The sequence below is a fragment of the Colossoma macropomum genome, unplaced genomic scaffold (genome assembly GCF_904425465.1).
Source record: "Colossoma macropomum unplaced genomic scaffold, Colossoma_macropomum, whole genome shotgun sequence".
In the NCBI taxonomy this organism is placed as follows: domain Eukaryota; kingdom Metazoa; phylum Chordata; class Actinopteri; order Characiformes; family Serrasalmidae; genus Colossoma; species Colossoma macropomum.
In genome coordinates, this window is record NW_023494795.1 from 4,775,970 (window position 1) to 4,803,879 (window position 27,910).

The 27,910-nt window shown below is 38.8% G+C and overlaps 1 protein-coding gene across 1 annotated transcript in view; it reads right to left on the minus strand.

Moving 5' to 3' along the window:
• The window catches only part of atf6 (activating transcription factor 6), a 105,828-nt gene extending 99,517 nt beyond the window's left edge, over positions 1 to 6,311 (minus strand). Inside the window, exons 1-3 of the mRNA XM_036581250.1 lie at positions 6,050 to 6,311; positions 2,027 to 2,103; positions 1,734 to 1,821 (exon numbers count right to left, since the gene is read on the minus strand). Coding sequence (XP_036437143.1) covers positions 1,734 to 1,821; positions 2,027 to 2,103; positions 6,050 to 6,170 — 286 coding nt within the window. The 5' untranslated portion in view covers positions 6,171 to 6,311. The remainder of the gene's footprint in view (positions 1 to 1,733; positions 1,822 to 2,026; positions 2,104 to 6,049) is intronic.
• Positions 6,312 to 27,910: the final 21,599 nt, after the last annotated feature.

Genomic DNA, 27,910 nt, shown 5'->3' on the forward strand with positions numbered 1-27,910 from the left:
TAGCAGCGTTTCTAATTCGTGTCTGAATGGGAAATGGCAATCTATTAGTCTTTCTAAGGGCTAAATACATACATGTCTAGACCAGGGGTTGTCAACCTTTTCCACCCCAGGACCCACCTGTGTATAACTATTAAGCATAGCAGCCCACAGAAAAACTAAGATCAATTTCTTTCGTCCAGATCGTCCATTTAACTTCAATGACAGAAACCAAAATTTGCTGTTGCGTTGAAGAACATGGTTAAAACCCATATGTATGCAGGGATGTCAAAAAAGGGGGAAAAAAGAAAAAAAGGTGGATGCAGATGTAGATTGTGATTTTGGAGCTGCAGTCAATTGCATTTTCACTGAAAATACCCTTGTGGCTCCCAGAGACTGTTTGGTGTCAAGATGTCTCTTTAGGTTTGCGGGTTTTAGCGCCTAATTTGGAGTAAACCTCACGCCACTCGGGGGCTTCTGGACTACCGTCATCACGTCTGCTTTTTTGCCATTAGTTTGTCAAGCTGAGTTTAACTACTCAGATCGCTGATGTTCGGCCAGAAATCAAACGCAGATCTTCGCCGTTATTTTATGTCTGTCGTTTTTATCAGCTGCAGCTCGAACTGCATGAACAATATGAGAGCAATGAGAGTCTGTAAAGAGTCAGACGTTAAACAGGCAGATTATGCTGACAGTACAGCGCTGACGTTCAGCCATGAACTGAACAGGGTTCGCTTTGAAGCAGATCGGTTACACTTTCTATGAATGTCACCTTTGTAAGCATCTATAAACACATTTATAACATGTTATAATGTATTCATAAGGCATTATAAACATGGTTATAAAAAAAGAATTACACTGAATTACATTTTATAGCCATGTTTATTATACATTATGAATTGTTAATATAATGCATTATAAATAGCGTTAATAACATGTTATAATGTCAGTGCCAAAGAAGTCAGTCCCAGCTTGGAGAGTGTAAAGTAAAGACAAATACCAAGCTAACGGTGGTGAACATTACCTTTCCCACATTGGGTAAAACACTGATGGCAGCTCTAGTTTAAACTCTGACATTTGAAGCCTGTAATGTGCTTTATTGTGAATGTTTTAGTGTTTCAGTAAATCCTTCAGTAAATACTTCAACTTGAAGCCTCACTCTGAACACTGGAGGAGGCTTTAGTACAGTACGCTTCACTTTACTTAGAGCGGACAAATACAACTTATGAGCTCTTATAATTTGTTATGAACAGTACTTATAATGTATTATGTTAACAATTCATAATGCATAATAAGCATGGCTATAATGTATAATGCATTTTTATAAATATTTATAGCTATGTTTATAACATCTTATGAATGCATTATAACATGTTTCATATGAATGTGTTTATAGATGCTTACAAAGGTGACATTCACCAACAAGTTTGACCGGTCCGCACAGAACAAAGCAGGAGAAACACCCTGAGAAACCTTTCTGCCTCCCCCTGAGTTCAGGTCCGCGGACCACTAGAGGGTGCTTCACGGCCCACAGGTTGAGAAACCCTGGTCTAGACTGATCGACTACATCAGGGATAATGGGGACAAATCAGATTTTTTTGTGGAACTACTCCTTTAAAACCCCTGGTCTACTCTATAACATATTTCTGTGAAGTAAAAATCTTAAAAATAAAGGTTTGTAAATAGTTACTGGCTTGGATTCACAGTTCTAGGACAAACCTTTAATTTGTTTGTATATTATGTGGAGGTTTTTGTACCTGTACAGATGCTGCTGGCGTCTCCCCAGCCGTCCGAATTCCACACTGGTAGGTTGACATCGAAGTTCAGATCAGCTGCACTGTCGGTCTGCAGAAAGACGTAATTCAACGTTCTTTAAACCAATCCATTAAAAAAATACTCTTTTGTAAAGCCACTGTGCTCTTATGTATAAGGCAGGGATGGATATTCGGTTAACTTTACGGAAGGAAAAATATGACTCATTTTTATTAGTTAGATTAATTGGAGTTTGTCTCTATAAAAAACATGTTGAGTAGCTTTTCATTGGACTCACATATCCAGTGCCCTCAAGAACTCGCAGCAGCTCTTCAGCATCGCCCAGGTCACCCAGTTCGTCAAACAAACTGATATCTGCACAAGAGAAAGACAGTGAGACGGCCATAAAACTGGCAAAAACATATGGATCAAACAGTAGATCCATATGTTTAATACCTATTAGTAGACTAGTAACCAGTATATGGGACTGACACTCATTCTCCATGATATTTAATTTTAAAGGGTGAAAATTCACAGAAACACAAAAAACATGCATTATGGGTTTCCAGCTCAGAGATTAAGCCTAGTCTTGGACTACACAATGAAAATTCTCCATTAAAGGGAAATGTAGTCCACGACTAGGTTTAATCCCAGAATTTCGGAAACTGACCATTAGTGAGCATAATATTTAATGAAAAACTACCTAATTTACTTTTAAAAATTATTATTATTTTTTAATTTGAAATGGTATAAATGTTTGCAAATAGGTCATAAAAATGACAATAACGATTAATATTTCATTAAATATACATATTGAGCGTTTGAGTGTTTCAGCCCAGACTGCGTTTTGAATTAGGCACTATACAGGGCAGCCAATCAGAATAGAGCTCATTTACATACATCAGTCTTAAATGCACAGTAAAAAAACAATGCTATTTAGTACTAAGACCCTGTTCTAACACCATTATAATCAGTGAAGTTGTCTACACCAGCTGTGAGCTGCCAAAGTGCCAAGAGACGGACGTCCTGTTTCTATTTTCAACACATCCTATTGCATCACTTTATCATTCATCCTTTCAATTTGGAGAAAAACTGCCAGAGTGCTGGAAGTTGGAGGTGAATTCTGTTTGTTTTGTGTCTCTGGTTGATAAGAATAATTTGCTAGTTATTTACTTAGCAGATAGAACTGAGCTTCCCAACACCAGCGCAGTAAAACGCTGTCTTAACTACGTTATTTAGGGCTAAAACATAAGTTGTTATATAAGTAAATCAATGTCTCAAAAGGTTTAAAAGTTTTTTTCTTTATAAGTCTGTGGTTTGTTCATGTTTTGACTTGACATGCATAATATATTATAATTTGGCACTTCATATATGCTCATCGAGATATCCAACAGCTGTGCTGAATTTTATGTCCATATCATGCAGCCCTAATTCATAATAGAAAACTAAAATATGTTTATGAGTGACTTAAATCTGAAATATAACTCCTAATAGCACTTGTTAAGTTTGGATTTGTGATATGATGACATATTGAGTTAAAAGCTAAAACAGCTTGTGATGTTTATCTATGTAGCTGCTGCTCTGGTCATAAGAAGTGGCCACGCCCCCCGGTGACACCATAACCACACAACAGTGCCCTCTTAGACCGCGCTACATTACATTATAATGCCATTAACATTATAAATGCATCTCCTCTTGACTTTTTATTTTGTGGTTTTTATTAAGGGTGGGCAATATGGCAAAAATATTACAATCCCATTTCCAAGAAAGTTGGGACGCTGTGCAAAATGTAAATAAAAACAAAATGCAATGATGTGCAAATCATTTAAACCTTATATTTCATTGAAAACAGTACAAACACAATATATCAAATGTTGAAACTGAGAAATTTTATAGTTTTTTTGAAAAATATCTGCCCATTTTGAATTTGATGCCAACAACACGTTCCAAAAAAGTTGGGACAGGGGCAACAAAAGGCTGGTAAAGTTGTGCAATGCTAAAAAAATAAAAAAAACAACTGGTGGATAATTGGTAACAGGTCAGTAACATGATTGCGTATAAAAATAGGCATCTCAGAGAGGCGGAGTCTTTGAGAAGTAAAGATGAGGAGGGGTTCACCACTCTGTGAAAGACTGCACCATCAAATAGTCCAACAATTCAATAATAACGTTTCTCAACATAAAATAGGAAAGAACTTTTGCTTTTCATCATCTACGGTACATAATAACATTAAAAGATTCAGAGAATCTGGAGAAATCTCTGTATGTGAGGGACGAGGCCAAAAACCAGTATTTGCTGGTTGTGATCTTTGGGCCCTCAGGCAGCACTGCATTAAAAACAGACATGATTCTGTAGTGGAAATCACTGCATGGGCTCAGAAACACTTCTGAAAAACACTGTCTGTAAACACAGTTCATCACTGCATCCACAAATTAGCTCATTTAAGACTGGGACAAAGTGGAAAAGTGTCCTGTGGTCTGATGAATCAACGTTTGAAATTCTTTTTGGAAATCATGGACACTGTGTCCTCCTGACTAAAGACCACTCAGCTTGTTATTAGTGCACAGCTCAAAAGCCAGTATTCATGATGGTATAGGGGAGCATTAGTGCACATGGCATGGGTGACGGGCACATCTGTGAAGGCACCATTAATGCTGAACCATATATACATGTTTTGGCAACATATGCTGCCATCCAGATGACGTCTTTTTCAGGGAAGGCCTTGATTATTTCAGCAAGACGATGTCAAACCACATTCTGCACGTATTACAGCAGCATGGCTCTGTATTAACAGAGTCCAGGTGCTAAACTGACCTGTCTGCAGTCCAGACCTGTCACCACTGAAAACATCTGGCACATTATGAAATGAAAAATATAACAAAGGAGACCCCGAAATGATGAGCAGCTGAAATCCTTATCAAACAAGAACAGGAAAACATTTCACTTTCTAACTACAGCAGTGTCTCCTCAGTTCCCAAACACTTACAGAGTGTCGTTTAAAGAAGAGGTGATGAAACACAGTGGTAAACAGGCCCCCGTCCCAACTTTTTTGGAACGTGTTGTTGGCATCAAATTCAAAATGGGCACATATTTTTTAAAATACAACAGTTTCAACTTTGTCTTTGTACCATTTCCAATTAAATATAGGGTTTGCCTGATTTGGACATCATTGCATTTTATTTTTATTTACATTTTGCACAGCGTCCCAACTTTTTTGCAAATGAGGTTGCAGATCATGATACTTTAAGACATATTTACGATACAACAGAGAACCTGTAATGCCACTTACAAAAACACTATAATAAAAATGATAAACGTACAACTGCAATGATTTTTATTGAATGTTTTACAAACTGCACTAAATCCAGTTAAACAGAATTAATTATATTCACTTTGCACCGAATTATGTAGCTAATCAGTGTTCTTTAAGTGCGGGTGATACCAATGATATGTACACATATCTAGAACCATTTGCACGCTTATGGTTCTTCGCATGGTTACATGCTTCTTCAGATTACTGGAGGATGTGTTGTAACCTATATGGTTCTATATGAAACCCTTTTAAAAATGGTTCTAGATAGTCAGAAATGTCGTCTAAAGGAGAAACTTATTCTGCGTATTTCACACGTAATTCTGATGCTGGGGGGCGTAAGTACGAACTGTTACATAACAAGAGCCCACGTGAAATACGTTAGGTCTGCTTTAGGTAACAGGTAATGCCATTTTGAGCTCCCACAAGTTAACGAAACTACTTCGTTAATTCATACAAGCCATAAAACAGTTTAAAAAAGAGACTTAAATCATATAAACCTGAACGGTAGCTAACTAAGCTAACGGTAGCTAAGCTAAGCTGTCTAGCTAACACTGTGTCCAAAACAAACATAACCCGCACATATGTGAGGCTTTTCTGTCATCCTGCTAATCAAACGGCTCAGCAGCAGTGAGATAAGGTGTCTGGTCTATCTACTGGTGGTGTAATGTTGAAGATGTTTCACGTTTAAACTGATGAAGCCCCCTCACACGTTCAGATAGAAGAGGGGCGAAACGTCTCATAAAGTTCAGTCCAGAAAGTAAAAAATCCTCCCCGGGATTTTGCTCCAACCGACTGTCCTCTCTTCTTCGCTCAAACCAGCAGCGAACGTGTTCAGGCGGTTGGAACAAAATCCTGAGGAGGGCTTTTACTTTCTGGACCTGGATTACCCACCGCTGGTGTGTCTAACTTACGTCAGCTACGTAACGAATCCAGAAACAAAACACAGGATAAACTTGGTCAGAATCGGCCGGTTAGTATCAAGACTTTTCTAGAAAGTGCTGTTTTTACCCCACTCTCCGTCCTGGTCGATGGAGATGTCCGACATCTCTTCCTCCGGCTCCTTATTCTCCATCGCTGTATAAATATGGCTCATCGGAGCCTCGACGTCTAACAGTAAATCCGCTGACATTCTCTCTCGGATGCATTAGTGACGCTTATAAACGCGGAAAACAAAACGCAAATGCCGATTCAAAACATCTCAAAACATCTCCCGTGTTCAGCCAGGAAAACACTACAGAGCTCTTACGTACACGTCTTGCTTTACCGTAAATCTACGGCTACCGAAGAGGCTCAAGCGGTACATGCAGAACGAGAGCGTGAGAGAGTGAAGCCTGAAATTGCAGCCTCGCGCCTCAAGATGGCAGCAAAGGACTCAAAGGGAGTCCATAAACACGTCACACTGTTTATTAGTCCAGAAAACTTATAGTGAGGAGAATCACCGCTCTGTAAAAAAAATCCTGATTGGAAATATATTTGGGCCTGACCTTCTAAATATCTGTTAACCAATAAAATAAAGGAGGTTTCTTACAAAATCATACACAGATGCTGTCCAGTTTACCAATTTCTTGCTAAATTTAAAAAGATATCAGTCTCAGCTGCTCTGCTCTTTCTGTGATGTAAATCCAGAAACTCTTCTACACCTGTTCTGGCGCTGCTCCCACACGAAAAAAGCTCTGGAAGGATGTGTGTAGATTTATGATGGATTGTATCGACCCTGATTTTAATCTCTCTTTGGATAATGTGTTGTTTGGCTTCAGTCATTATAAAAAATAATAAAGTCAAAGAATATGATATTAATTTGATCATTCTTTTGGCAAAATTTCATATACATAAATGCAAATTTACTCACTCCAAACCAGATTTTCTCAAATTCGAAATAGAAGCTAAACAATACACAACTTCTTTTACCCTCTCTGTTCATTCCCCTGGCTTTCTTTCTTTATTTTTTATTTTATTTTATTTCTTTTGTTTAAACTTTGTTTTTTTTTTGTTTGTTTAAATTTGTTTCCATTTTTCTAATGCGATTTGTTATCTGCCTTAACTATATCTGTTCTGCTTTATACTGTACAAATGTAATTACATAATAAACAGTTGGAAGGAAAACAAAACAAAACAAACAAACAAAAAAAAAGAATTACCACTCTGTCAATGTCTTCCAGTTTTCTCAAACGCTAGAGGGCGCTCCCGAGCGAGACCAAAATTAATGGGTTGATATGGAGCGTTTGAGCAAAATCATACTTTAGAAATGCTTAAACATGTTTTAATGTAAAAGAATACATTCATTTCCTGAACACAGAGCAGCATTAAACATTTTAACACCGCTGTTAGATTTTTAAGAGCTTTTAAACTCGAGTTATAGGAGTTTAAAACGGCGCCTCATGTACGTTCATGACGTCAGTGAGCGCGAACAGCCAGTGAGCTGCTCCGCTCGCCAATCAATCATCGCGCTCTAGCAGTAAAGCCCGCCTTCTGCCGCCCAAAACCCGTTTGCTGTAGAATAAAGGAAACACACAGGTGAGATTTCTTTGTTTATTTAGTAAAATTCATCCTTCTACTGTCTAAAATTAAAGGAAAGTTCTGGTTCAGTCATTAGAAACTATTTTAACTTCTCGTTTTTAGCCGTTCAGCTCGATTTACCCCCATTCATTTAGGACTCGCTCGCGGGCGCCCTCTGCTGTTTAGCAGTCCTGTTTTTGATATAACGGGGGAAATAGGAAGTGGCCAGACTCCTCATAAACCGGCTCTGGTGCCGTTTTAAACTCCTATAACTCGAGTTTAAAAGCTCTTAAAAATATAACAGCGGTGTTAAAATGTTTTATTCTGTTCTCTGTTCAGGAAATTATTGCATTCTTATACATTAAAAATGTTTAAGCATTTATAAACTATGATTTTGTTCAAACGCTCCATATCAACCCGTTCATTTTGGACTCGCTTGGGAGCGCCCTCTAACGTTTGAGAAAACTGGAAGACATTGCAGACAGTGGTAATTCCAGAGCCGGTTTATGAGGAGCCTGGCCGCTTCCTATTTTCCCCGTTATATTCAAAACAGGACTGCTAAACAGCAGAGGGCGCCCGCGAGTGAGTCCTCAATGAATGGAAGTGAATGGAGCTCAAAGGCTAAAAAAAAAAAGTTAAAATAGTTTCTAATCACTGAACCAGAACTTTCCTTTAATTTTAGAAAGTAAAAGGATGAATTTCACTAAAAAAACAAAGAAATCTTCCCTAAATTTTTCCTTTTTTTCTACAACAAACGGGTTTTGGGCGGCAGAAGGCGGGCTTTACTGCTACTGAGTGCTGATTGGTTGGCGAGCGGAGCAGCTCATTGGCTGTTCGCGCTCACAGATGTCATAAACATACATGAGGCGCCGTTTTAAACTCCTATAACTCGAGTTTAAAAGCTCTTAAAAGTATAACAGCAGTGTTAAAATGTTTTATGCTGCTCTGTGTTCAGGAAATGATTGAATTCTTTTACATTAAAAATGTTTAAGCATTTATAAACTATGATTTTGCTCAAACGCTCCATATCAACCCAACCTATTCATTTGGGACTCGCTCGGGAGCGCCCTCTAGCGTTTGAGAAAACCGGTAATTCTCCTCTCTACAAGTTCTCTGGTGTAGGCGCACAGCCTGAAAGTGCAGCCTGACGCCTCAAGATGGCAGCAAAGGACCCAAGGAGAGTCCATTAACATGTCACACTGTTTTTTAGTCGTTTTTTGGGCGACTGGCCTGTTGAATCGAGGCTCTTTTATGATGTCAGTCATCAAGAGCGTTCCAGGTTATTCACGTTCCAGTTGGTGCGCTAATAAGCCCTCAGTCTCAGCTCCGAATCAGGCTTTCAGTCAAGTTTTCGTGAAAGACCTGATTAATTATGTGCTGTGTTTACACTGTAGGTGGGTGGAGCGACCTAAACCCACTCAAGCCAAAGTATCTTAGTATCAAAGTATCATGTAAATTAAAGGGTCCATATCCTACATTTTTCTTATGTTTTATTTTTTTTTACACCCCTGACGTTTGTGTGGATTGATGTAACAAAACTAGTCTTATTTCATTTTATGTGACCATTTCCAGTATCTCTTTATCCTTAGGAATCGCTGTTGTCGAAGCAAAACCTCGTATCTCCAAAATGGTAACTTTACAGGAGAAGGAAAAAACCTACTTTACTTTTAATGTAAGTCAATGGAACCAGAATTTTTTCCAAGTCATTTTAGGTAAACGCTTTTAGTCCATTCATCATGAAATTTACATACAATGTAAAGAGCAACAGGCATTTTCAAATTATGTCAAAAACTGAAAAACGTCAAAAATGGAGATACAAGGTTTTCTTCTGATGACAGTGGTATGTAGATGAGCTCTGTTCTGATTGGCTGCCCTGCATTGTTTCTTATTCAAAAAGGAGTTGGGGCTGAAATGCTACTTATAATTTCTATATAAATGGACAGAGCTAAGCTTAGAGTCTTCTCATACATCCCCATCCTGATTTTCTCTTGGTTTCCATAAATCATACCTATCGCAGCCATCAATCAACAACTCTGGGAGGAACCTTAAAGGGCCTGTGTCACGCCTGACTTTTGTGAACATAATCATTTAAATTTATGAATATAATAAGCACACAACTGAATTAAATCCGTGACTTGTTTTTCGGTTAACCGGCCTCGCCTGATAATGAAAGCGTGCTAACTTGCTAACTCTGCCCGAGGGTCTTTGGGAAGTGAAGCTGGGATGGAGATGGGCTTCACGCCGGCTGAGTTTGTGGATATAAGCTGTGTCTGAAACTGAAGGCCGCTGTTTTGAATTGTAGTGAAGAACTGAATCGCGTTTGAGATGCACTTCAAAGGCAACGATGCATCATGTCGTTGCTAAGATACGACAGCTCACTGCTGGCTGTTAGCCTTAGCCATTAGCATCTTTTACACAGAAAAAAGCCTTTTAAGAAGGCTATCATACCAAACCTTTTAAACCAAAATAACATGTATTTGTACATAAGCCACTCTCTCCACTGTCCACTGTGTCAGTGCTGGTTTTTTCTGCCAGTTTTTCTAGTCATACAAAGGATTATGGGATATGTAGTAAAAACGGTCGAATGGAGGAATAAGCGGACCTGCAGTGTCTTTGGGGTTTCTTAAACGCAATGAATGGGTTAATATGGAGCATCTGAGCAAAATCATAGTTTATAAATGCTTAAACATACATACATCATCTAAACCGCTTATCCTTCTGGGTCGCTGGAGCCTATCCCAGCTGTCATTGGGCGGAAGGCAGGATACACCCTGGACAGGTCGCCAGTCCATTGCAGGGCAGACAGACAGACAGACATACACAATCACACACACCTAGGGGCAATTTAGCATGTCCAATTAGCTTAACTGCATGTTTTTGGACTGTGGGAGGAAACTAGAGTACCCGGAGGAAACCCACTCAGACACGGGGAGAACAGGCAAACTCCACACAGAAATGACCCTGGTCGCCCAGCCGGGAATTGAACCCAGGCCATTCTTGCTGTGAGGCAACAGCGCTACCCACTGTTTAAACATTTTTAATATAAAAGAATACAATCATTTCCTGAACACAGAGCAGCATAAAACATCTTAACACTATACAGATCAGTCAAAATCAAGGAAAGCGGGTAGAAAAGGTGGAGTTTTTCAACTGTTCTAAAGAAAACATGGCCATAACTTTTGCACAGGCCACATTTTATTGAACCTTCTCCCCAGTATGTTAAATTTAGCAAACAGATAGTTATTGTGCACTAAAATGTGCAGAAGTGTGTTCTCTGCAAAGGATGTGTTCACTTATTTTCACTTAGAAATCAAGAGAACACTTGACCAGGGGTGCTAAAACATTTGCTTTCTACTGTCGGTCAAAAATAAGGAAAGGTGTTGTCTGTTGAACGTGCTTAGAATAGTAAATGTATGATGATACACCGATAAGGCATAACATTATGACCACCTCCTTGTTTCTACGCTCATTGTCCATTTCATCAGCTCCACTTACTATATAGGTGCACTTTGTAGTTCTACAGTTACAGACTGTAGTCCATCTGTTTCTCTGATACTTTGTTAGCCCCCTTTTACCCTGTTCTTCAGTGGTCAGGACCCCCATGGACCCTCACAGAGCAGGTACTATTTGGGTGGTAGACCATTCTCAGCACTGCAGTAACACTGGTGTGGTGGTGGTGTGTTAGTGTGTGTTGTGCTGGTCCGAGTGGATCAGACACAGCAGTGCTGCTGGAGCTTTTAAACACTGTCCACTCACTGTCCACTCTATTAGACACTCCTACCTTGTCAGTCCACCTTGTAGATGTAAAGTCAGAGACGATAGCTCATCTGCTGCTGCACAGTTTGTGTTATTCATCCTCTAGTCCTTCATCAGTGGTCACAGGACGCTGCCCACAGGATGCTGCTGGCTGGATATCTTTGGTTGGTGGACTGTTCTAAGTCCAGCAGTGACACTGAGGTGTTTAAAAACTCCAGCAGCACTGCTGTGTCTGATCCACTCAGACCAGCGCAACACACACTAACACACCACCACCACATCAGTGTTACTGCAGTGCTGAGAATGATCCACCACCCAAATAGTACCTGCTCTGTGAGGGTCCATGGGGGTCCTGACCACTGAAGAACAGGGTAAAAGGGGGCTAACAAAGTATGCAGAGAAACAGATGGACTACAGTCTGTAACTGTAGAACTACAAAGTGCACCTATATAGTAAGTGGAGCTGATAAAATGGACAGTGAGTGTAGAAACAATGTTATGCCTGATCAGTGTATTTTATCATTATTGTGATAAATTATGTCACAATATGCTTTTCTAAGCACATCATGGATATCAACTTAAAGAACACTGACTAACTACGCTGCACTAAATCCTGTATATATGGTTGCTTTATCTTCTATTGAGAAAACTTTACAGGTTCTTTTCTTTCTGCAAGGTCTTTAATGGAGGCAGAATGGAGAAATAATTATAGCTGGATCAGTTCTGTCTAATGCAGCGTGAAAGCCGACACTTGGACTTGGCATTTGGATACGTGTAACTAAGTCAATCCTGCTCTCTGGATCGCCTATTTAAAGCTCTAGTGCCTTCGAATAAATGACTCTAGATTGCTCTGGACTTTTTATGGACCTGCTTATATTTCGGCACCTTTTATATGGACCTAATAATAGGTGCCGGAATATAAGCAGGTCCATAAACAGTTGTTAGGATGGTGCAGTTTTGTTTTAGGGGAGGTTTGACGAGCCGAACTTGAAATGATGTCTTTGCAGGAATGTGCCTAAATATGCGTCGTAACCAGACGTTTATTTTATGCTTTAATAAACAAAGGTAAAGATAGCCTGGATGGCAGTAAACAGCTTGCTCTTTTGAGGGATATTCTTAGACCCTGATATGATCCTCCAACGTCAGACAGACGGGTGACATTACTAAAGATCAGAAGCAGGTGCTTATGGGCCTAATCTCGTTGGTCTCTTCAGGACAGGGTCGGCTTAACCTGAGGTGGTCTCGCCCAATCTCTACCGGATTTGGTCCGCCGCTGCTCCCTGTGACTGCTTCACCTTTAAGATGTTCTGCTTTTCGAAGGAGAGGTTCAGCATTTTTTCCTAGAACGTCTCCAGCGCGGTTTCATGCCAGGTTTGCGTTAACCACTGTGGAACACGTTCATTATCCGGCTTCTCCCGCCTGGTTGCAGCATGCTGACTCAATCTGTCTTATTACAGGAGAGAACCGGGTCTGCTGCCTATTTCACGGTGGTTTGGTTTTAACACACTTCCATTATGTTAGCATCCTGAAGGTCAGAACTGGCTCCACACATATCGTTTACGTCCATCCATGGACTTGTCCTCAACTGTGTGGGTTTGGCTTTGGGTATTAGATGCTATAATCTTAATAAGCACATTTTTGGTTGATGCTTGGCTTGAAAGGGAAGGCCTGCACTCAAAAAACTGTTTAATGAACTTAATTGAATTATGCCACACGTTTCTATTCAGTCAAGCAGAGTACAGTCAGTATATCCCTGCTGTCGGAACAAAACCTCAGATCTTTAAAATGGTGACTTTACAGGAGACGGAAAAAACCTTCTTCACTTTTAATGTAAGTCAATGGAACCAGACTTTTTTCCAAGTCATTTTTGCCCATTTTTGTTAGTCCATTCATCATGAAATTTACACACAATGTAAATAACAACAAGCATTTTCAAAATGTGTAAAAACTGAAAAACGACAAAAATGGAGATACAAGGTTTTGTCCTGAGTTCAAATGTTGATGGAACAAATTTGAATCATTTCAGGCAATTTATTTGGAGTAGAATTATCTTTGGATCAGAAGTTCCGAACATAATATCTTGTAATATAGGTTCCATGTATTACCATTATATTTTTACACATCACTGCTGTTGGAAGAAAACCTTCTATCTCCAAAATGGTAACTTTACAGGGGAAGGAAAAAACCTGCTTTGCTTTTAATGTAAGTCAATGGAACCAGACTTTTTTCCAAGTCATTTATGGCCGTTTATTTTGGTACGTGCTTCATGAAATTTATACCCGATGTAAAGGGCAACAGGTATTGTCAAATTATGTCAAAAACTGAAAAACGACAAAAATGAGATGTGAGGTTTCTTCCAACAGCAGCGATACATATTCCTCCCTACTTTCTGGTTGATCAAAGGCGTCTGTACTCGATACACAATAATATCTCAGACTAAAAGCTCATAAATAGACAGATTGATTGAACAGATGATATGACTATTTTCCACTATTTTAACATGAGCTTCGTTTGGTCCATCAAGTTAATTGTGCCTAAACACTTCCATCCCCCGACACAGACAGACCGAGGATTACCAGGTTAATGTAACATTGAGGCAGCAAGAACATCTGTTTGGAATGGATTAGAGGCTTTGACCTCTCTGTCCACTGGTCCAGTTGCCATAGGAACCAGCTGAAATCTCTCGGAGTTTACTGTGGTTACTTTAGCTTGCTTTATTTTGGTTCCAATAATGAAATTCTTCTATGGCAACAGCCAAACTGATCACATGGCAGCGAGGCAGGTAACTTCGAATTAAGACAAACTGTCACCACTATCTGGATCTGCATCTTAACCTTTTGTAGTTTTTCATACGAGGTGCTAATATTTCTAAACTGCAATCAGGACGACTTTTTGGAACAACATTGAACAGAACCCTTTATATGAGAACGCTCTGATCTGAACTTTAATTGTAGACCATATTACAGAAACTACAGAAAAGTCAGAAATCTAATATAAGTTAATAATCTCATCATTAACTCCAGATAAGAAAACAGTATTACAGAAACGTCCTAACTAGACTAAACCTCCTAAATCCTGTCCTAACTTTAAGATAAACCCCAGAGCGTCTAAACTTCTGCTTTAGTTTTATTGAGAATCAGTAACGGTAGCTAACGTTAGCTGTCTGGCTAACTAACTTGATTACATGTTTACGTTTCAGCTGTGCGTGCATGGTCAGTTGCTAAGTAACGGACACGACAGTTGATTGTCGACATCAATCGAGTAAGTTAAGATTTCCTGACTTGAGATAAGATGAGATGCTGGGGCCGTATTACAGAAACTTCTTAACTCTGAGATCATATCTTATCTGCTATGTTGTCACGGCAACTTCAGTTAAGACTTACAGAACAACAGTTCTTAAGTCTATAATCTTATCTTATTTCCAGATAAGAAAATTTTATTACAGAAACATCCTAAGTTGCCAAATATCCTAAATATTTTCTTAACTTTAAGATAAACCCAGAGCGTCTTAACTTTGTTTTAATCGTCTGTTTCTGTTGTTTTATGCAGTGATGGGCAGCACAGTTCACTGTAACCAGCATAGTGACATTTATCCACACTGAAAACGGAGCTTTGAGTGGTGAGTTTTTTTTCTAACAGCGTTTAAAAGCCCCAGACGCTGCAGACTCGATCTCCACTGTCCCTCTTATTACCTTCGTGAGTTATTGTTGATAAAAACTCGTCAGATAAATTAATCAGTGATGGTGGTGAATAATGAGGAGACGGAGCTGAATGTGTGTCTGTTTATTAGGAGGAGTAACGTTAGTGCGCTCGGCTAAAGCGTTTGGGAAATGGAGACTGAAACTGTGGAGACGGCGATGCTCTGATAAACAGCAGGGGGCGCTGATACAACATTATTAACTCTCAGTTTATCGCGCTTTAGTTTTATTTGACCTTTTTTTTTACAACAGTAACAGTAGCTAATGTTAGCTGTCTGGCTAACTAACTTAACTACGTGTTTACGTTTCAGCTGTGCACGTATTGTCGGTTGCTAGGTAACAGACACAGCAGTTGATCATCAACTTCAATCGAGTAAGTTAAGCTTTCCTAACTTGAGATAAGATAAGATGCTGTAAGATAAGATTCTGAAAGCACAGTAAGATTTGCTTCTGTAATACGAATTTGTGAAAAATCTTATCTTGACCTTAAGAAGATCTTAAGAACAAAAAGATAGGAAGTTTCTGTAATACGGCCCCTGGTGTTCATAGCCTAGAAATGTTCAACAAAGGTGATGCACTCTGGGAAGGGTTTAAATATTATGACCGCAGAAAAGACCACGTCTTCAACAGTTGGCCAAAAGGGAATGGTTCAGAAAAAGGCCTTTTATAAATTAAAAGTACACCTACACACATAAATGGAACCTAAATGGTTCTTGGCCTGGGTGTACTGTTCTAGGAAAGGCCTTTAACTGGTTTGAAACCTTTATATTATGTTAAAGTGCTTTAAAATAGGACAAGATTCTTCACACATCTCACCATCCATTAAAAGGAAAGTGTCCATTTGGCACCATTATTTTATAGAGTGTATTTATGTTCTTTATAGACAAGGAACTATAAAATTTACATGCACACTAATAATGTGATATTAGGCACATTCCTATTATTAGGAAATAAAGAGAATCTCAAATAACATAAATAAACTGAAGTGTGCTTGATTATCACCGGGAGAAAAGGTTTTCTTGTTAAATTTAGGCCAAAGATTGACCGCACAGTGTGACAGCAGGAGCTACAGTTAAAACAACAGATTGGCTTACAGTGACAATTTGCCCAATAATGATTATTAACATCTATTCCTAAAGTTTGTACTTAAGTATTGGAGTCAAATGCATGGAATTCTGTTTCTCTGTTTTTGTGGGTAGCGCTGTCGCCTCACAGCAAGAATGGCCTGGGTTCGATTCCCGGCCAGGTGACCAGGGTCATTTCTGTGTGGAGTCTGCATGTTCTCCCCGTGTCTGCGTGGGTTTCCTCCGGGTACTCCGGTTTCCTCCCACAGTCCAAAGACATGCCGTCAGGCTGATTGGACATGCTGAATTGCCCCTAGGTGTGAGTGTGTGTGTGAATGTGTATGTCTGTCTGTCTGCCCTGCGATGGACTGGCGACCTGTCCAGGGTGTATCCTGCCTTCCGCCCAATGACAGCTGGGATAGGCTCCAGCACCCCACCGCGACCCAGAAGGATAAGCAGTTTAGATGATGGATGGATGGATGGATGTTTTTGTGGGTAGCGCTGTCACCTCACAGCAAGAATGGCCTGGGTTCGATTCCCGGCCAGGTGACCAGGGTCCTTTCTGTGTGGAGTCTGCATGTTCTCCCCGTGTCTGCATGGGTTTCCTCCGGGTACTCTGGTTTCCTCCCACAGTCCAAAGACATGCAGTTAAGCTAATTGGACATGCTGAATTGCTCCTGTGTGTGTGTGACTGTGTATGTCTGTCTGTCTGCCCTGCGATGGACTGGCGACCTGTCCAGGGTGTATCCTGCCTTCTGCCCAATGACAGCTGGGATAGGCTCCAGCAACCCACCGCGACCCAGAAGGATAAGCGGTTTAGATGATGTATGTATGCATGTTTTTGTTTAATTGAAAGTTAAGAGTTTCTTGGCATCATAGTCTAAGAATCAAACAAGCAACTGCGAAAACAATTCCTGTGAAAATCACACTCAAAGCATCCAAACATTTCAGTACAAACATTAGAGAAAATCCAGCTGTTCCTCCGTATTTCAACATAATTCTGTTGTTGAGATGTAAACAAAGTCATTCAGAGTGGTTTGATGGGAAAGGCTTCGTTCGTAGACAAAGTTACAGACTCAGATGTCTTTACAGTGGTGGTGATAGGAACCAGGCGTCACCATGACTACAACACAATATAGACATTTTATTTACTGTCTAAAACCACCAGTGAACCTACACGAGTCTTCGTATATGGATGATTTTGCTGAACTGGTTTCAAGTCAGAGTTGAAAACACATTTTGGACTTTTAACTGACTTGAACCTTAGACTAAAATCCATTTGATTTGAGTGACTCTACACCTTAATTATTATTTGCTGATGACACTCAACTAATGCTTTCTTTCTCACCCTCTGACACACAGGTTTCCAGTCCGATCTCATCATGTCTGTCTGACATCTCTTCATGGACGGCAGCTCACCACCTGAAGCTGAATCCTAGCAAGACTGAGCTGCTACTCATCCCTGCAACTACAGGTCCTCATCATGATCTTGCCATCTCATTCGAGAACTCTCTGATTGTCCCGTCTGTAGAGGCAAGAAGTCTTGGTGTGGTTCTGGATGGCCAGTTATCGTTCTCGACTCACATTGCGAACCTGACTCGGTCATGCAGATTTCTCCTGTTCAACATCCGGAGGATCCAACCCTTTCTCTCGAGAGAGAGGCCACCCAGGTGCTCGTTCAGTCTCTTGTCATCTCAAGGCTTGACTACTGCAACTCGCTCTTGGCTGGTCTTCCCATGCAGGCCATCAGGCCTCTGCAACTCATCCAGAATGCAGCAGCAAGACTCATCTTAACTCTTCCAAAGTTCAGCCACGTCACCCCACTGCTGCGCTCCCTTCACTGGCTTCCTGTAGCTGCATCAGATTTAAAACCCTTATGCTTGCCTACAAAGCCAAAAATGGACCAGCCCCTCCCTACTTGATGGCAATGGTCAAATCTCGAACTGTACCACGAGCCCTTCGAGCTTCAAGTACAGCTCGGCTTGACCCGCCATCCTTCAAGGTGCGTGGAAGGCAAGCATCAAGACTGTTCTCTGTGCTGGCACCCAAGTGGTGGAACAAACTCCCACTGGGTGTCCGTACAGCAGAGTCTCTCGTGGTCTTCAAACGCAGACTGAAGACTGACCTGTTTATTCAGCACCTAAATGAGCACTGAATTAAGTATTGATTGTAAAGTATTGTACAGCACTTATGTATTGTATTGTATTGTATCGCACTGCTGTGTGTTTAACTCTGTTCCTTTTTCACTAGGTGTCAATGCCTTTCTGATTCTAGCAGTATCTGAGCTTAGGACTGGCTTTCTCTCTCTAACCTATTGGTAACTAGCGAAGATACTTTCTCTGGATAGACAAAGCACTTTTTGTAAGTCGCTCTGGATAAGAGCGTCTGCTAAATGATGTAAATGTAAATGTAAATGTATTATTTTAAAATAAATATTGTGACCACCAAAACAGTCATTTTGAGCAGAACTCAAACACACAAACACAGCTTTGAACAGTTGTACACACATAAAGTAAAAGTATTTTTAATGAAAACACAAAAAGGTCTACTTCAAAACAATGGGACTAAGTGCTCACCATTGCAGTCTCACTTCCTGCTCTAAAATGCAGGGGTGTGGCTAAAATAAGGCTTCGTGGAATCTCTACACGGATTAAGGAATAACTTACCGCTACAAAGCTTTAACCATCACTGTAAACAAATAACTACATAAAGTTAAGATCCTCTGAATCGATTATTAAATGAAATCAGCTTAATATAAAACCAGAGGAAAAACAATCACATCAACAGGTTCTCTGTGCATCACCAACGACACAACCACATCTACACAAACACCACACAAACAATACGCATCACACTAACATGAGTGTGGATCTCTGCGTTCCTTCCGTTATATAATCCTATCCCACTTTCTGAGTGTAATATTCTTGAAATAGTGTAATTTTGGACAGTATCTTTCTTAAACTGCCGCTCTGTAATGGTACTGAATGCAGTCCAGCAGTGATGTTGACCTCCCCAAAATGGCGGCGCTGTTGACGTGCCTGGCTGGACCCAACGCGGCGTCTAGTTATGTATATCTATGGGTACAACTTATTCATATTTAAGTGTCAGAGCACAGAAGGCTCAAAAACTAAATGTAATATAATTTTTTCAGTATTTAGTTTATCTATTCTTTGCTTTTATCTCAGCTTCCATTCTTTTCAGATGACTTGTCTTCAGTTTTTCACAGAAATCGGCACATGTACTTTTCCACGCCTCCAGAACCTCTGCATTTTCTGCTTCCCACGATCCAAGAATTTCCAGTTACATATTTAGACTCGTCAGACCATAAAACCTTACTTTACATCTCAGCTGTCCAGTTTTGTTCCTGTGCAGATTTTCCTTTTTTTGTCCGTCTCCTTTTCTCAGTGAGGTTCTCCTTGACAGCTACACATCCTTTCAGACCCACAGCGCTGAGTCGTCTTCTCACAGTGGAAGGATGGACAGAAACACTGTTTTCAGATCTGAAGCAGCTTGATTTTCTCCTCTCTCTCAAAGATGAAAGCTTTAAGTGCTGTTTATCTGATGGGGCAGTTTTGGGGGCTACCAGGTCTTCCAGGTGCTTGTTAGGAGCCCCATTTTCTCTGTAACTTTAAATCAATTTTTGAGCTGCAGTTTTGGAAACTCCTGTTTATTCACTTGTTTTCATTTGACTTTCTCTTCCTTATGCAAGTGGATTCTGTTCTAATGTCCTCTGAAATATCTCAGTGGCTGTTTTGATGCTTTCACAGCACTGAATTTGCAAAGTATTGGGATTGAATTTGTTCAAAACTATGGAAGTCCGGAGAGGCCGTGAGCTGTTGCTATAATTTTCTGAATTGTTATCTTGAGATAGCAAGATACTTAATTCGTTATCTCAAGACAACAACTTTATCTTGAGATCACAAGATAATTAACTCATTATCTCAATGGCCATTTAGTACAGCTTATTCATTTTAAGAGTCAGAACACAGAAGCCTCAACAGCTAAATATGATATATTTTTTCAGTGTTTTGTTTGTCTATTCTTTGCTTTTATCTCAGCTTCCATTCTTTTCTGATGACTTGCTTTCAGTTTTTCACAGAAATCGGCACATATACTTTTCCACACCTCTAAAACTTCCAAATTTTCTGCTTCTCACAATCTGAGTAATTCCAATTACATATTTAGACTCATCAGTCCATAAACCCACCACAGCCACACATCCTTTCAGACCCATAGTGCTGAGTCGTCTTCTCACAGTGGAAGGATGGACAGAAACACCTGTGGATGTTTTCAGATCTGAAGCAGCTTGATTTTCTCCTCTCTCTCAGAGATGAAAGCTGTAAGTGCTGTTTATCTGATGGGGGCAGTTTTGGTGGGCTAGCAGGTCTTACACAGTTGTTAGGGGTCTCAAACTCCTGTTTATTCACTTACTCTCCTTTGACTTTCTCTTCAATGTACAAGTGAATTATCCTCTACCTGCTCTTTTGGTCTCTGATGTTTGCACAGTACTGAATTTGCAAAATGTTGTGATTGAATTTGTTTGAAACCTCAAAACGTTAGTGAAAGTGAAGAACTCCTCCTTCATACACTCCCAGAAATAAAGGTACTAAACTGTCACTGGGGCAGTGCCCCTCTTGTCACTGGGGTGGAACCCTCAAGGGTTCATCTCAGTACCTTTAGTCAAGGAACATAACTGAACCATAATCCACTGAAATGATATGTTCTAAGCTGTACTGACTCCACACACCCCGTCTCGTCTCCAGGCTTTTATTTTACTGTTCTGTTTAAAACATTCAGTTATGAAAAGGTACAAATACGAACTTTTCACCTGGAAAAACTTATTTAAGGTTCACAATCAGACCTTAAAACCACTGTTGTACCTTTGAGGGAACATTTACACTGTTTGTACCTTGATGAATGAAAAATGTACCTGAACAGAACCTTTATTTCTAACAGTGTAGGTGCAACTCATGAGCCATGCACCTCCTTCTGGGAAAGAAAAAAGGTGTTGGACGTTCATCTTGAACATCTGAGGATTTTTCTCTCAGCAAATTCATAATAAAAGGATTTTTAAAGGCAATAGTGTTCAATGTGAACAGGACTTGATTAGGAATGAAACTTGCCTGCATTGTTTACAAACACAAAACATCTGTGGACTCACTTAAAACATGGAGGTTGCCAGAGGAGGTGAAGGGGATTCTAGAATCAGACCCACGTTTCTCCTACTGGGTGCCCTTTCCAATTAACGCTAATTGTGGAGGGAGAAAAGAAAAAAGACTTGGGGAAAAAAAAAGAAGGGAAAGGAGGAAAAAGAGGAGAAGAAAGTGTACAAACAGGGCCCTCACAAACGGAGTCCTCTGCCTATTATATCTTTTGTTTGGGTGATGGATGTCCCGCAAGATTGATGATGTTGAACATCGTTGTCCAGCATTGTCCCACTAAAGCGTGCATAGAGGAGAGATCACTTATCATCTCTACATGTGTACCGGGGGGGTGGAGAAGTGGGGGCATATCTGGAGGAGGAGTGGGGGCACGGCTTTGTACAGCGTGACGGAGATGGAGTATGGAGAAGAGGAGCAGATGGAGGGAGAGGAGTGTCTCACCGAGACCTCCCTCGAGTTCATTAGGAGGAGGAGAGAGAGAAGTTAGTCCGAGTTAGAGAAGAAAGAGGAGGAACGACTCGATTAAACTCGATTTAACCTGTAAAAGTCACAGTTATATCCAGCAATAATAATAATGCTGTAATTTGATGTTAATTATTTCTCACTGTTCATTGAAAAAGTGGAGAAATTGCAGATTCTACACTTTCAATCAACCTCACTTGTGTTCGTAAGTGGAAAAGGAGGTGTTTATTGTAGTACATTAATGCTGAGTGTACACTGTAAAAAGTGGAACAGGGCAGAAGTTGGTTTAAAGTGTTTTTGAAGTTTGAACTGGTGTGAAATTTTGCTTCTGTTCAACCTAAAATGTAGCTTTCTGTTCTTTTATGTACATATTTTCTTCTAAGTATTCAAATAAAGTATTTATTTGAATGGAATAAAACCAGTTAAACTGCTTGTTACCACATTCTTTCTTTTTTTTCACATTTTTAAAGGCCTATTTTTTTGCTGAAAGTTAAAAACATAACGTGCCCTGGCCAGTACAGTCCATTTAAGGAAACTAAGCTGCTGAAACAGCCCAGTTTGAATTAACACTTTCTTTGATGTCACAGGAAACAACTTTTACACTGTAAAAAGTGTCTCATCAGATCTGCCTAAAAATGACCACTTTATATTAAGTGTCTCTAATAACTGTGTAGTTACACGTGAACAACATATGCAACAACAATGTAACTACTAATGATTTAGTCACTGTTACAGATGGATTACAGAAGTACAGCTTATGTAATTACATGTGTATCAACTTCACTTTTGCCTCATGTAATTACACAAGTGTATCTTAATAGTTGTAACAGCATATTCTCTCTCATGTTATTACACAAGGGTAATAACATAAATGTATTTACATTGTAATCAGGCTGGAATAGCAGTTGTTTTCTGGTCTTTTCCAGCAGTAAAAGGAAGTATGTAATGTCTTACATTAAGATATTATTTACACTGTATCTGCCAGCTTTCTTAACATTTAGCCGGCATTTCTGTTGCTAGTGCTGAGACACTGTAACCATTTTCAGCTTTAAACCATTCTGTGATGTGACAGAACAGCAGACGACCCCTTATTTGAACATGTAACTGTTATGACATTGATTAAATGTGTTGCATTACCTTTAAAGCAATGTCTATATTACCACTCCATTATTACAGTGTAATTACAGAATGGTATTAATCAATGTGATGTGATTAGGTTACCTTGTTACAACAAGTTGATACACATGTGTAATTACATAGGCAGTACTTCTGTAATTCATCTGTAACATTGTCTAAATCATCAGTGGTTACAGTGTTGTTGCATATGTTATTCATGTGTAACTACACAGTTATTAGAGACACTTAATATAAAGTGGGACCAATTACCTGTGGTAACAAGCAAAAGAATTAGTTTTATTCAACTCAAAAAGTTACTTTAACTGAAAGAATTGTTCATTCAAAGTATTTAAGTTAAATAAAACTAGTTAATTTACTTGTTACCACATGAAGTAATTTTTTAGGTAGATCTGACAAGATAATTTTTACAGTGTATATCTACCTATTCAGCCTACAACAGTTTAGCCCCGCCCACTTCTAAGGAGTGTTTCAGTCTGGATTGTTTTTTAAATGAGGCACTGAACCGGACAGCCAATCAGAACAGAGCTCATTTACATATGTTGGTCTCTTAGTCACAGTAACAAAAACAGCCTGGTTCAATATGAAGGACAAAGAGTGGCTGGGAAATAGTCATGTAAAAATGAATGGTAAGACTTTACTGTAGGGTTCTGTTCATGACACCTACATAAGCTTGTCATGATAACTGATATAACCCTACATACATGTTTATGAATGCTTATTCCAACAGGCATTATTCTCTACAAATGTTGCATTTGCCAATTTTGATCAAAGTAGCCTTTATGACTGATGACGCCTATTGGAATAAGCATTAATAAACATTTATGTAAAGTTATGTCAATTGTCATGACAAGCTTAGGTGTCATGTAGCCTTATGAACTGTGCCATACAGTAAAGTGGTACCAAATGAATTATGACTGGAACACAAAGCCACATAAGTATTATAAGTGGACCTCAAAGAAAAATACAAGACAAAATAGAAGAAAATTGATAAACTCTTTTTAGGGTGTGCAGTTTTGATCTTTTATTCATTTTTTGTATGAAAACTAACAGATAAAAGTTGTTGAAACAGAATGTAAGTCCTACTATAACTGCAAGTGTAAATGTGATTTATCACAGGACTGTTTTTTACTTGCAGAATAACCAGAGACGGCACTGATGTTAGATGGAAAAGGAATGAATCTGATCCAGTCCTGGAACAAATCCACCCTGAAACAGCCCACACTCACACTGTGTGATGATGATGTGAGCTGTGTGTTCCTCCCTGTGTAGTAGAGTGTTTGAGTAGTTTCAGAATGACAGTTCATTTGGTAACACACAGTTTCAACTAAATTCAACTAAAATAGAAACTTTGAATGAAACAATGCAGAGCAAACTTTTAGTTTACATCAATAAAAGTGATTTTTTAAGTCAATTCATAACTTCAATTGAACTTCTTCCTCATCTTAAGTGAAGTACGTTGATTAAAAATAGCTCATTTTAAAGCTTAGTGGTTTTTAAGAAGAAATACTGGATCAGTATCACCATCACAGAAGAAAAGTGGTCTACAGTTAAAAAGTATGCTTTTATTGCCACGTATTGTTTTTATAGTCTTTGTCAAGGCCTTCTTGTTTATCTTTTCCCTATATAGTGTTTATTGAATCTTTGAAAGGACATGTGTGGTTTGTTATTGTTTGCTTAAGCACATTTTTTATTGTTTGGTCTTGGTCTTCACTTCACTAAAGGAGGGGTCCAACAGTTTTCCAAAATTTCAATTCAATGGTTGAGATGTAAACAAAGTCACTCGACGTGGTTTGAGGAACCATGTGTCAGGAGTGTTTAATGCCTCTAAATGCTCCCTCACAGAAAGTTATTGTATGAGGTGGTTATGAATATGTTGCCTGATACCTGAGACAATGTTTTACGATAGTTTTGGGAGAGTTTTGGCTGAAACACACACACACACACACACACACACACACACATATATATATATATATATATATATATATATATATATATATATGTCTGTTGTTGGAAAAAAAACGTTGTATCTCCATTTTTATCATTTTTCAGTTTTTAACAAAATTTGAAAATGCCTGTTATCCTTTACATTGTCTGTAAATTTCATGATGAATGGACCAAAACAAACTGCCCAAAATGACTGGTTCCATTGACTTACATTAAAAGTAAAGTAGGTTTTTTCCTTCTCCTGTAAAGTTACCATTTTGGAGATACAAGGTTTTCTTTCGACAACAGCAACATATTTTACATCCATTCATGGCATTATAAGGACAGATAGTCCCCAAAAACATGTTTTGGAGATTTACCACAAAGTTATCATCAGCAACCTTACATAAAAACTTTGTGTACGTTCACTGTGACTCCTGGTTCCTGTCACCACCGCTATTTCAAAATGAGTCACTAAGTTTCTCTACAGTGAAGCATTTCCCTTCAAACTGCTCTGAATGACTTTGTCTACATCTCAATGAATTATACAGAAATATGTGGCTTTTTTCTTTAATCATCAAAATATTTGGTAATTAATCAGTGTATTTCTAATGTAATAAATAGCATCAATGCTACAAGTAGCGTTTTTCTTTAAAAGTCACAGTGTTCAATGCAGACTCTCCCTGTCTGTACATATAGTTGTGTGCAAAAGTTTGAGAGAACACACTTCTGCACAGTTTAACCGCTTAAAATCTCAGGCTTCTTACATACTTTGGCTTATTATTCAGTAACTACAGTGACTTCAATGCAAACTGGCTGAGCTATTCTTAGATTATAGAAGTGTGTAATAAACTTTGGGCCTGTTCTGGCTGTTTAAGGGTGATGCACAATTAATGTTTATATTCTGAATTTAACATTAAACATTTAATAGTTAAAGAATAAAACACAAAATGTGGCCTGTGCGAAAGTTATGGCACGTTACACGGTAAAAAGTGTCTCGTCAGATCTACCTAAAAAATGACTTCATGTGGTAACAAGTAAATTAACTAGTTTTACTCAACTTAAAAAACCTACACTGATTGAAAGAATCATTCATTGAAAGTATTTATTTAGGTTGAATCAAAACTAGTTAATTTACTTGTTACCACATGAAGCCATTTTTAGTTAGATCTGACGAGACACTTTTTACAGTGTATATTTAATGATTTATTTTTTCCAGCATTTAAACTGTTTACAGTGTAAGCAAACAAAATTGAACTTGTGCTCTGAAATTTGCAGGAAAATATCGCATTCAAGCAAAATTCTCAGTAGTGGATGTGTAAACTTAAAAAAAAGTAAACAAAATGTAATTTTACTGGTGGCGGCCAAACTTTTGCCTACACTGTAAAAAGTGTCTGATCTACTTAAAAAAATGACTTCATGTGGTAAAAAGTAAATTAACTAGTTTTATTCAACTTAAAAAACGACACTGACTGAAATAATCGTCCATTCAAACTATTTATTTAGATTGGATAAAAGTTAATTAGTTAGTTAATTTACTTGTTACCACATGAAGCCATTTTTAGGTAGATCTGACGAGACACTTTTTACAGTGTACATTTAATGATTTATTTTTTCCAGCAGTTAAACTTTTTACAGTGTAAGCAAACAAAATTGAAATTGTTGCATTCAAGCGTGTTCTCAGTAGAGGACGTGTAAATTTAAAAAATGTAAACAAAATGTAATTTTACTGGTGGCGGCCAAACTAAAAAGTGTCTCATCAGATCTACTTAAAAAATTACTTTAAGTAGTAAAAATTAAATTAACTAGTTTTATTCAACCTCAATAAATACTTTGAATGATTTCTTTCAATCAGTGGAACTTTTTGAGTTGAATAAAACTAGTTTAATTTCTTGTTACCACATGCATTCATTTTTTTAGGTAGATCTCACGAGACACTTTTACGGTGTATGACTATATATGTGTTAAAGAGAGAGACAGCGAGAGGGCTGGTGGTACAGCGAGCGAGACAGAGAGAGAGAGCAGTGTGATTAAGTGTGCTGTATACCAGTTCTGTGTGCCAGGTAGCCTAGCTAGATTATCCCTGTTTAATCTGTAATGTTGGGTTAGCAGGTGGCCTAAGTCTGCAGTGCTGGGGGAGGGCCGGGGCTTTAGAAGCATTGTTTGTCTGGACGCCGTTGTGAATACAAAGGGATTACTGCATACGGTTCATCCCCCTGACTCTGCCTGGGTGTGTGAGTGTGTGTGTGTGTGTGTGTGTGTGTGTGACTGTTTATCTTTTAGAGAGGATGGACTTAAAGGGGGCCTGAAGTGATGATGGATGTTAGGTGGGAGGGGCCAAAGAAAAAACAATCTTTTACTAGATCTAGTGTAACTGATACAGACAAAAAAAGCCTGCAAATATTTCACCGATGTCTGATACTTCAATTGTTAAGATGTAAACAAAGTCATTCAGATTCATCTGAGGCGAAGTTTTCCATTTTGAAGAGTCAGAGTTGTTCACAGTGGTGGTGAATGGAACCAGACGTCCGAAGTGCTTAAGGCTTCTCAAAGCTCCTTCACAGAAAGTCACGGCAGTTTTGAAAAGGTTTTGGCCTAAAACATATTTCATGAAAAGGAGAGACACATGCAGAGCATTTTAAGGTAAAGTAGTTAATGTTGAAATAGATTTTTTTTTAGATTTACCACTATTTCAACATTATCAACATTGCATACAAAAACTTACTGGTTAGTTTGGATGATAAATAAATTGCCAAATTTATGTTCTAGATATTGCGACCCCTGGTTCCTATCACCACCACTGTAAAGACATCTGAGCTGCCACAATGAACCTCTCTGAATGATTCTGTTTACATCTCAATGAGTAAATTATGTAGAAATGTTGAAAAAATGTTGGAATTCATCTTTATTTGGAATTGCATTGCATTAAATCCAGTCTGCCTATGCTGACTCTTGTATTCCATTGTAGATAATTTTGCACATTTATTTTATAGAAGTAAAATACTATATTTTTCGCTTCTAGTTGGTCGTTGCCGTCCATAATAACAATAAAATAATTTTAAACTTACAAAATACACTAAAACACACAACTGCACCTAAATCCATTTTAATAGGCCTTAATGTTCCAACAGGTTTTTACAAACAATCAGAGCTACAAAGGGAAAATCCA